Source organism: Colobus angolensis, unplaced genomic scaffold (genome assembly GCF_000951035.1).
Source record: "Colobus angolensis palliatus isolate OR3802 unplaced genomic scaffold, Cang.pa_1.0 Scaffold165, whole genome shotgun sequence".
Taxonomy (NCBI): Eukaryota; Metazoa; Chordata; class Mammalia; order Primates; family Cercopithecidae; genus Colobus; species Colobus angolensis.
The window spans coordinates 3077651-3089868 of NW_012114766.1; the positions used below are offsets into that span (position 1 = coordinate 3077651).

At 38.2% G+C, this 12218-nt stretch overlaps 1 protein-coding gene across 1 annotated transcript in view; it reads right to left on the reverse strand.

Annotated features, from left to right (window-relative positions):
* Positions 1-12218, reverse strand: part of CSMD1 (CUB and Sushi multiple domains 1) — a 2081403-nt gene that overhangs the window by 224994 nt on the left and 1844191 nt on the right. Inside the window, exon 38 of the mRNA XM_011937546.1 lies at positions 4055-4173. Coding sequence (XP_011792936.1) covers positions 4055-4173 — 119 coding nt within the window. The remainder of the gene's footprint in view (positions 1-4054; positions 4174-12218) is intronic.

The following is a 12218-nucleotide window of genomic DNA, read 5'->3' on the forward strand; positions in this document are numbered from 1 at the left end:
AGAAACTACCATCAGAGTGAACAGGCAACCTACAGAATGGGAGAAAATTTTTGCAATCTACTCATCTGACAAAGGGCTAATGTCCAGAATCCACAAATAACTCAAACAAATTTACAAGAAAAACAAGTGTGTTTTTTTTGTTTTTTTGTTTTTTTCCATTCGCCAGAATTTATAGCTTTTGGTCTAAGAGGCTGAAAATAATTAGAAAGTACTAGGTGGTGATAAGAAGGCCAAAATATCAACAATACAAAGTCTGCTTATGAAAAGGTAGCTTCAGTGGGTGTCTATGGTTACAAGTCACATGACTACCAGGGTTCAGCAAAGCACTGGGTCGGTTCTTCCTGTATTACAGAAAAAGGAGACTTCACGTTCATTTTCTCACTAGACATCCTCACATGTCACATCAACCTGCCTGCAATGAAATTAACCCTCATTACTCTGGGTCTCTTTACCCTGTAAATATATGAATTTTCCATGTTCTACTTTCAAAAATCTGTTCTAATCTTTCTCATGGAAAAAAAAATCAAAGAGTAGAGGGTTAAATTCAAAGATGTTTTGTGCTAACATCTCTTTCACAATAAAAGAGAAGTGATCCATGAGACCTCTGTGTGTGGTCTATTTTTATTCTTTTTCCTGATTGTGACTCGGTGGCCTTATCAGCCAGGTTTGCTTATCTCATAAATTTCCATTTGCCACCCACGATTGGCATAGAGGCAATTGAAAAACAATATTTAATTTATGTTAAATAATTCCAGCCACACTGGGAATGCATCAAACAAGCATTTGCACTAATGCAGTTATCAATGGCAAACCGATTCCCTAAGCTCTCAAATATTTCATACTCAATCCATCTGCCACTAAACTAATTTTCCCATACCTCTTGGTATTTTTAAAAGTAGTTATAGTAAAGAAGACTATATTTAATTTTAAAGAAGATACTCCAGGCAATTTTGTGCTGCTGGCATTTATACTCTGTGTATCCCCATTCTCTGATTCATTAAATTATTCTTATAAATTTCCTTCTGAAATAGGGATAAACATAAAATTCAAAAGTCTCAACAAATTTTCATCAGAGACTATGAATAAAATGGTCATTTATTACCAATCTAGGTAATATTCTGCTATTGATTTTGGTATAAACATTTCAGATGAGTGATTCTAGCTACAAGTTTTCTAATAAATCAAAACAAGAGAGAACCTTGTGCATTTATTTACTAGTTTTTACCCCAATGGGAATTTTCTTTTTTATGCTTTAAAAGACCATGAAAACAAGTTGAGAGAAGATGGAAGTCATACATCATTCAATATTCAGCATTTATTTTCAGCATGTGATGTCACGGCGGGCCCCTGAATCTCGCGAGGCATATATATTTATAGACACTCACATGTGAACTATGCCAGGAACAATGCTTTTCATGACTAATATGTAATTGAAGCATCTGTTGTTCCAAATATATTAATGTGTTAGTAAAATTGTCAGTTGTTAGCAATTAAAAAAAAAATCCAGAATCCTTTTTTGCTCATGTGAATGGCAAACAGCAGCTTGCAAACTCAAAGCCTGGCATTGTTTGTAACAAAGCAAAGAAACACAGCTTAGTTTGCACTTGAAAAACAGAGCTAATAAATGGTCTGTTGGACTGTGCAGAAGTGCATCCACAGGCCTGTGTCCCTAAGCAGCATATTCAATAATCCATTATAAGAAATTTCTCTAGTAAAGAATTATTTCTAGTTTCTTCTCTGAGGGCCATCATAATATCAGTTGTAAAAGAACACAAAGTCTCACTGTCAGGTAGAAAGAAGATGAACATCCATGAGCAAGGGCAAATATTAAAGTGTGGGAATTTGAGGGAGAATAGAGGAAACATGCTATTTACCTGATTTCAGGCCATTATAAAGCAAGCCCCAAACAAGGCACAAAAACAGCATGTCAGTATAGACTGAGGTGTCCCTCTAAATGAGACCCTTGGGATATGAAAGACAATTCTTTTTTTTCTTTTTTTTTGAGACGGGGTCTTGCTCTGTCACACAGGCTGGAATGCAGTGGTGCAATCTCAGCTCACTGCAACCTCCGCCTCCTGTTTCAAGTGATCCTCCCACCTCAGCCTCCCAAGTAACTGTGACTACAGGAATGCGCCACCATGCCCAGCTCATTTTTGTATTTGTTGTAGAGGTGGTGTCTTGCTGTCTTGCACAGGCTGATCTCAAACTCCTGGATTCAAGTGATCCTCGGACTTTGGAATCCCAAAGTGCTGGGATGACAGGTGTGAGCCACTGCACCTGGCCTAGGATAATTCTTTCTATCATATCATGTGGATCAGAAAAGTTGTGTCTTAAAGATTCAGCCTGAATAGCCTGAGTGTGTTTGGTTACAAACTCATTGACGTAGCTCAACTTTCAGGAGTGCCTACTCAGTATAGTTTCTGCTACAGAGACTCTCGTTCTGCCGCCCGTCTTTTTGCAGAGTTACAACAATTATTGTGGCACCCACCAAGGTGGTGTTATAATGTAAGTTGTAGGTTTGTTCTTAGGAAGGTGGCTTTATACATTGATATTGGTTTCTAATAACAGCAACAATAGTTTTCCTTTGCTAAAGTGTGCCAGTTATTTCACATATATTTTCTCTAAGCTGAAAGCATATATCACACGGTACCCATGTCCCATGGTTGATCAAGAGTAGTGAGATTTTGTATATAAAGCACTTGGTAATGCATCCCTTTAGCATTCAGTATTTGCCAGCCACTGTTCTTGCTCTTAACTTGATTCAGTGCTACACAATATTTACCCCAATGTATGTGCAGAAATTGAATTCCATGCAATGGTATTATTTCACTGCTGTAGTGTTACAAATCTGCATATAAGAACATGGCTAAACAACTTTCCTTTAAAACCTATCAGTTTCAGTGTCATTATAAACAGACAGCTAAAATATTCTATTACCTGAATTAACTGAAGAGCTGGAATGCCAATCGACATATATTTCTCCTGACTTTAGAATATACATGTTTTGGTTATCAATTTTTATTGATGGCAGGGAGAATTATATAATAATTATGCCAAGTGATAGAAACTATTCTGAGAGTAGACTTACTCATTACTCATGGTTAAACTAGAAAATATTAATAATAAATAATAAGAGAAAAATGATTAATCTTGCCATACATTAGATTATAAATCTTTCATCAAAACTTCTATATAAAAAACTCCTGGCTGGGTATGGTGGCTCACACCTATAATTCCAGCACTTTGGGAGGCCAAGGCAGGTAGATCACCTGAGGTCAGGAGTTCAAGACCAGTCTGGCCAACATAGTGAAATCCCATCTCTACTAAAAATACAAAAATTAGCCGGGTGTGGTGGCAGGTGCCTGTAATTCCAGCTACTTGGGAGGCTGAGGCTGGAGAATAGTTTGAACCTGGGAGGCAATAGTTTAAACCTGGAGAATAGTTTGAACCTGGGAATCATGCCACTGCACTCCAGCCTTGGCAACAGAGCGAGATTCCCTCTCAAACAAACAAACCAACTAACAAACAGATCTCTTTATATAGATGATAGTAAAAGTTCATTTAAAAACTTCTACTTAATGGTTTTTAAAACTTATTTAAATATTTTATTTTGATGACTTGACTACTTAGCCCAAAGTGGACATTAATGATGACTTATACTGAACGATGAGAACAGTTTGCCGAGTAGGACATGCACATTCAGAAGCGGATTCAGTTACTGGCTGCCAGGAGAGGACTTTCAAAGAGACGGTGTTGACACTTTGCCCCTAGAATGCTCTGTGCATAGTTATTGGGAACACATACATTGTGAAATAAAATAATTGTGAAAAATCGAATGCTTAGCTTTGAAAGAGTACTTTATCACTGAAAAGCTGGTTCCAAACGGTGATGAAGATGACCAACATGCATGATTTAATATGAATAGTATGATTCACAAGCTAAGTGAGGAAAACCAAATCCGCTTTCTGGGTACAAAGTGAGGGCTTTGGCTTTAAGAGAGCTGCACAAAGATGACCATGTCTGTGTTAATCCTGAGCACTGAGAAGAAGGATACCTGCAGGGTGTACCCGGGCTCGCACTGGAAGGAGAGCACGTCGTTCACCATGTACCGATCTCCGAGTTTGATGCTGTTGCTGGGGAGGGCTGGTTCTTGGCATGCAGCGAGACCGACAGCTAGAAATGCAAAGAAAAATGCTAGAAGTTATATGATGTAAACAACATTCTTATCATTTGAATAACCAAAGTTTCTTTCTATTGCTGTCCTGTAGAAATGAACAAAGACTTTAATTCTTTCTCTTGTTATTCTACCAAGAAGACTTTGAGTACCTTTAAATCAGAGCTGAGTTAATTCTTAAAAATTAAATTATCTCATTTTTATTACACAGTGAATCAAGGCTTTGATTTAAATAACAAAATTTGTTACTTCCACATTGAGTATAAAAGATCCCAACTTCAATATATACATATACATATTGTAGAAAGTCTCTTCAAAAATTGTGTTTTTATGGTATGTAAAACTCAAGGATATTGTCCTCTTACTTTTGTTTTTCAAGCATACTTAGCAGTCTTTATATATACAAAAAAAAACTTATATGTGAATCTGGGAATTCTGTTCTTCTACAAAAAAAATGAGAAAAAATATTTTATATTCAATCTCTCTTTCTCTTAAAGATAACAAAAAGGATATCATGAACAGTCTGTTCTTCATTAAACAGAAACAATATTTACAGAACCTAAAGCTGTAATCCTGCACTTTCCTAGATGAATTGCATTCAATTAAGACACTCACAGATTTTTTAAAGGCATCATATAGTATTGGAACTCAGCCTAAAGTATCAGATAAACTAACTCTAAAACACTGAAACCTCTCTGTATAAATCCTTATCATAAGAATAAACAAGATATGCAGACATCGTATTTTGTAGAATCAAAAATTGATTTTGGTTTATCAAAAGGTACAAACTTTCCATTGTGAGATGAGCAAGTTCTGAGGATCTAAAGTGTACAGCATTGGATGTTGATGGATATATTAATTCATTTAATTTAAAAATGCATTTGAAATGGTGCTAAGGACTTGTTGAATACGAACAATTTATTCCGTTATTCTAACACATCATGAAGAAATAGTGGAGAAGGGCTTCTCTAGGTAGGCCGGCTTCACATTCTTTATGTGGCCCTGGATTCATATTTGAGTTCTTGTACTTCACACCAACAGGAGTGAACTTATCAGATTACTTAATTGACTGGGACTCTCAGAAAGGAAGCTGGGGTGGAGGAGTTGAGTAGGACTTCAGTTAATCAGAAGCAAAAAAAAAAAAAAAAAAAAAAAAAAACAGCAGGAGAACAGGTCCACGCAGGGGCAGCCACATGCTAGTGGTCCCCAGGCACAGCGAGGACGCAGCTGCCTGCACTGCCCATGGGGCTGGTCGCTACGCAGGGCTCTGCCCTGAGGCCAGTCGGTTTTCTCTGCTCCATGCCTGCTCCGTGTCTCACCAGACTTCACTTTCAGGAAAAAAAAAAAAAAAAAAAAAAAGGCAGCACAAGTGCAAAGATGAAGTGATTAAGAACTTCAAAACCAGCGACCACCAAGCACGAGACCCAGTGTGACTCACACAGTGTCCACTCAGGAAGCAGCTCTGGGTCATAGCTACAGAGTCAGCACCCAGGCCAAGGGAAATCCTGGGTCATCCCCGCATGGCTGTCACCGTGCCAGACACATACTAACTCCAATCCCCACCAGACCCTCATAGACGGCTCCTTGTGTCTAATATTAAACAGAAGGCAAAGCGAAGTCCTCCTGGCTGCAGAGTTGCACAGGTTGGTGTGTCTGTGTATATGAACCTGATATCTCGTGCATGGTGAGCTAACAGTGCATTTCCTCTACTGCCTTGATGTTGGAGCCTATAAGAGATACGTCCATCAGTGGCGACCCCAGACCTGCTGAGTTGGAGGCAACACCATCCCAAATCCTTCACCAGCTTGCCGAGTGTTTCTCCAAATCTGAGAGGGTGAAATGGAGACAGAGAAGTGTCTTCATTTTACAGTACTGGGATTGTTCATTTGAGAATCCCATGCTATGGAATTCAGGTCAGAAGGGAAAGCACTGGTACATAAACTAGCTGAGTAATGTCAAGCCACAGAACCCATTGATTCTGTATGGAATGAGTAGGTATGAGGAGTGCCATGAACTTTTTCTAAGTTGACATAGATTTTTCCTTAAATGGCTGTATTTTTAAAAGTATAAAATACCGTAAGCATTAAGCAGTAATGTATTTTATTCCTACCACAGATTTTTAAGCCATTGGGGCTTTACACAGAAGATAAAACTGCTAAATATGAAAAAATATATAAAATCACGTAGGCCTTTAACTTGTTTTACTAATGTAAGTCTAAAATCTTTTGTTTTAACTTTAGAATATAGATCACTACATTTAAATCCCATCCTTTCTTTGCTACCACATATTAGCAAGGTCATCTACCATTCATCTCTGAGTTTTTTATTTCCCCCCAAAACATGTGTACTTAAAATACTAGCTATATTTCTAACTATAGTACAGAATACCAAAAATCTACTTGAGGGTGATACTAAGTCATCATCATTCTGAGATACTTCAAGGACACGCCAGGTGTGACACAGAAGGAAGAATATCGATTGTGGAAACAGGTTCCAAATATAAAGAAAAAATATTTTGAAATGAAAAGTGAAACATTACAATTCATATTAAAGTCCAGTTACTAAACTTGCATGTTTTACCTATATGATGTGTTTTTATTTATTATATGTTGATTTATATGCAGTTATTATGTATTGATTTATTGTCATTTTTTCCTTTCTTGAATTCTATTCAATTGATCCTCTGGAAAAAAAAATTGCATTTAAATCTGGCCATTCAGGAATTATAATTAATTTATGATTATAAATAAATGAATAAAATAAAAACACAAAAAATACCATTTTGACCAGTGTTTAATATGGCCAGACTCAGGAAGCAGTTCTATGCAGAGCACAATATTTGAAATGTAAAAAAAAAACATCTTTTCTTCTCCCTTCACCAGTGTCACTATACATCCAGTATATGTTAGAAGCTAAGAGTGCAAAGTGATAGATACCTGGTATGTGTAAGAATATTTTTTAGCAGCCGGGCGCGGTGGCTCAAGCCTGTAATCCCAGCACTTTGGGAGGCTGAGACGGGTGGATCACGAGGTCAGGAGATCGAGACCATCCTGGCTAACACGGTGAAACCCCGTCTGTACTAAAAAGTACAAAAAACTAGCCGGGTGAGGTGGCGGGCGCCTGTAGTCCCAGCTACTCGGGAGGCTGAGGCAGGAGAATGGCATGAACCCGGGAGGAGGAGCTTGCAGTGAGCTGAGATCAGGCCACTGCACTCCAGCCTGGGCGACAGAGCGAGACTCCGTCTCAAAAAAAAAAAAAAAAAGAATATTTTTTAGCAATAGTATTTAAAGCTGCTCTTATATCCATCCAGAAATGGAGTGACAAAGTGTATAAGTGATTGATATGATCAGAGCCCAAGTATTTTCCAAATGCTGCATTTTGCTCATAAAGATGCACTAATTCGCCTGCAACTAGGAGTAATTCAAGTCACCGTGAGAACAGTGTTTTTTAATTTTTTTATTGCTCTGCCGCCCAGGCTAGAGTGCAGTGGCGCGATCTCAGCTCACTCAGCACGATCTCTGACCTGGTGATCTAGCTGCCTCGGCCTCCCCAAAGTGCTGAGATAACAGTATTTTTTTGTCATGGATCGGGGGGAAACACTGCAGACATTTTCATGTCAGTAAAGGTGTGTCAGATGCAGGGGCAGAAAACAGCTGGGCTTGACAGACAGGCAGAGGTGGGGATGTTAAAATAGGGCAAGAGTGGAGCACAGGAGAGCCCTGAGCTTTTTAGGAATGGGGTGAAAGCTTTTGAGAGAAATCAACCAACTACAGAATGGATCCAAAACAGAAAAACCAGAAAGGAGGTGGGGGAATGTAGACAGTAACATAGAAGACAAGGCTATGAACCTTCTGACCTTTAGGGGACAGAAGGTCATCTACTGACGAATTTTTGGTACAGAAAAAAATTAGACTATTTATATTTATTCCCTGTATTAGTCAAAATGTGAAACAAAGATGATATGATAGAAAGTAGGCAGGGTGGTGCTTGGTAATAAATATGAACTGTATAGAAGATAAGCTTGAGTCCATACATGTATACATAATTCTCTTAAGATTTTTAAAAAGAATTATGTAGTTTTTAGAAAAAGAATTTAAAAAAGAATTATGTATGATACTTCTTATCGTATCATCTTTGTTAGGCCGGGCACGGTAGCTCATGCCTGTAATCCCAGCACTTTGGGAGGCTGAGGCAGGCAGATCACCTGAGATCAGGTGTTCAAGACCAGACTGACCAACATGGCCCTGAAACCCCGTCTCTACTAAAAACACAAAAAGTAGCTGGGCGTGGTGGTGTGTGCCTGTAATTCCACCTACGCGGGAGGCTGAGGCAGGAGAATCACTTGAACCCGGGAAGCAGAGGTTGCAGTGAGCCAAGGTCGCACCACTGCACTCCAGCCTGGGCAATAGAGTGAGACTCCATCTCAAAAAAATAAAATAAAAAATAAAAATAAAAAGAGAATGCTAATCAACAAGTCTCCCTTTCCTGAAGCGTTTTAAAAGAAAGATGTTTACATTGATTGAAACTGATCTCTCACATTGTCAAGCCAGAGGTAGCAGTATCATATAAATAATGGGCAAACCTGTAGAAATACACATTTATAAGCTATTTATTTAGACACAAAAGGTAGGTATCTAGTAAGACATATACAAATAAAAAGAGTTATTCTTAAGGCAGACTAGAAAGAAGTCATAAAACATAACTATGATAGGAAAATTCTAGATTAATTTTCCAGAAGCAGAGATATCTGGGAAAAAGTAAGCTGTCATATTGTTTAGCAAAATGTTCAAAAGAAATAATTTCTACTTCTTTCAAATCATAGCATACATATGCTTTATACCATAAATGATAATATATCATATGGGATAAGGCAATGTTTCTTTAAAAGGTAGTTCACAGAGCTGGGCACGGTGGCTCACTCCTGTAATCCCAGCATTTTGGGAGGCCAACGCAGGTGGATCATAAAGTCAAAAGTTCCAGAGCAGCCTGGCCAGAGATGGTGAAATCCCATCTCTACTAAGATTACAAAAATTAGCCAGGCGTGGTGGCGCGTGCATGTAATCACAGCTACTCGGGAGGCTGAGGCAGGAGAATTGCTTAAACCCAGGAGGTGGAGGTTGGAGTGAGCCGAGATCGCACCACTGCACTCCAGCCTGGGTGGTACAGCAAGACTCCACCTTGGGGGGGCGGGGAGGGAAGGGGAAGGTGGTTCACAAACTATTAGGTTGCCTATCACTTTTAATGGCAAAAACTACAATTATTTTTGTGCCAACCTAATACATGACTCTGAATCCCCAGGTCCCCTGATTAAATGTGAAGACAACATAAAGGTAATTCTTGTGCAATCTAAACATTTAGAAACGCTTAAACAAAAAAGAACAAAACACAGGGAAAACAAAAAAGAACAAAACAGTGGGAAAGGAGGTAAGTCTTATGTACTATAGTGTTTTACATAATATTATCCATGGATACCTTTTGTGTTCAATTCCAACGTTAAAATTTGGACATTTACAAATATGCTTCTAAGTAAAGTTGCAATTAGATGTAGAATGTAGCAAAAGAAGTTTTTAAACCCCATGAATATAGCCTATGAAAGCAAAGAATATAAAACACAGCCATTAAGAAGATGAATGTCCTAATTTGACCAAAAATAGTTTAATAGCTTCACCTACCACTGATCATAAAATGTGAACATTAAGAATCAGAATATAACAATAAGCCTCATCAGGTCCCTGGAATTTATTGTAGACATTTTTCTAAATCTATCAGGCAAAATTCTGAGAAGAGTTTGCTTAAATCTTCCAAATGAAAATGATTTTATAACACATGATAAACATGCAATTTTAATCAAATACTTAGAACAGGACAAATGGGACTTTTGTAGATATTACAAACTGAAATGACCTCGGGCAATTTTTCTCAATTTGCATGACTGGCAGAGTGTTAAGTTTTCAAACATCACAATTAGAAAAAAAAAAAAAAGATATTTCAGACTAAAGAGTTCAAAACAAAAAAGTTGATAAACAGAGAGTGAAGGAAGCAGATCCATGTAAAGAGATTAATAGAGGAGTAACATGAAACAGGGTCAAGAAATCAAAATACAGGCACGTACAGATACCTGAGTATTCAATACCCAGGTAGAACACAAACACTATGTGGAACATAAGTGGTTATTCTCTAATTTTGAAAAGAGAACAACTCATTGGCTATAGTGTTTATTGTAATTAACTAAATAATTATTCTTTGGTACACAACATGCAGATGAAAATTCCTCCTTTTCTAGATGCATGTAGGTATGGTACACCCTAACACAGAGGTGTTGCTGATTATTTTTATAAACTCTGAACTGGAAAAATTGCATTAAAGTTGAGATAATGTGCTGGAACATGGGTGAAGAAAGAAACCAAGTCGCCCAAGAAGACATCACGTGAGCCTGACAATGGATGAAGTAAATGTCAAATGCCGTGATTACAGACAACTATAAATGTATACCTCTGCACCCAGACTTCTATGCCACAGTGTGTAAGGAGTCAGTAAGTCTTCATCACAAAAAAAAAAATCCATACGGAAAACGTCATTAATAACATAGTACCTTAAGAAAGAAAATAAACTACTGTTTAATTTATCATCTGGGAAGTTTAGATTGTTTGTAGAGGTAAAAAGATTTTGTCTCATCTGTAAACTGTTGGCAGCTTTGACATATATCATAAAAGCTATTTCTATTATTTCCACTTGTTACATCCTACAGTCTCTTCAAAGCATAAAGGAGTGCGTGTCTGGTGTCAAGGGAAGTGACAAAATACCTTTGGGGCAAGTAAAATGTTCTTTCTCTCTCTCAGGGGTTCACAAATTATATTAGCATTTTACTGGTGCAGAGAAACCCTGCAGTGATGAACTCTCATCAAGTTTATTTAATACATGGTTTGCAAAATTTCTCTGGTCACAGGACTATTTTGGTCTGCGCACCACCCACCAACAACCTGGATCAGTATCCTCATTCATGGGCAGATGGTAAGTAATGTATTTAAGGTCACAAACCAGGAAATGACATAGCCTGTCTATTACACATGGATAGGAATCATGAATCTCAGTGAATTATGGACTCCACCCCAAACAGTACAGCCAAGTTGACATGCTAGGAGAAACCACAGGGGAAAAGTTTCAGGACTTTGGATTTGGCAATGATTTTTTGATATGAGACCACAGTTATAGGCAACAAAAGCAAAAATATACAACCGTGACTACATTAAACATGAAAAAGAAAACAATGGAGTGAAAAGTCTACGTTCTGCTGCTAAGTGAAATAAGCCAGTCACAAAAAAGACAAAGATTGTATGATTCCACTCATATAAACTGTCTCTAGTAGTCGAAATCATAGGAAAAAAAGTGTACATGTGATTGCTTAGGGCTAGGGGTAGCAGATAGACAGAATTAGTGTTTAATGAGTGTAGAGTTTTGCCAGATGTGAACATTGTAGAGATTGGTTACAAAACAAAGTGTGTATACTTAAAACTACTGAATTGTACACTTAACAATAGCTAACACGATGTCATGTTATTTATATTTTTATCACAACAAAAAGGACTAGGGAGCCCACTGAGTCTAGAGCTAGAAATATAGCACAAGTTTGAACAAGTCACCTGTGAGATATGTCACGGTTTCTTTTCAAACTGCCTGCTCAGCTTCTTATTCTCTGATTCCAAGTACCCCCCACTTTCTTCTCCTTCTCTTCTTTCTGGCTACATGCCCAGACATGTCTCAGCCCCAGCTTACATGCCTTTCCTTATTTGAGAATGGGCTGGCTCTTGAGTCCTGTGTGGATGACCCCTTCCTCCTCTCTCCTGTCTCCCATCACACGCCCACCTCATCTAAGAAAGTTTAAATCTTTAGCCAGTTGAGTCTAGCTTAAATTGTACGGTTGGACCCCAGCCAACGGGGAAAGGACGGGTGCAGGGGTTGCGTTAGGAATAAAAGTTTTGATTCTCCTTTGTTTGGGGTGCTCTCGTGGCAGCCAGCCCTGCTAGAAGCACCCTCCTGTGCGAAA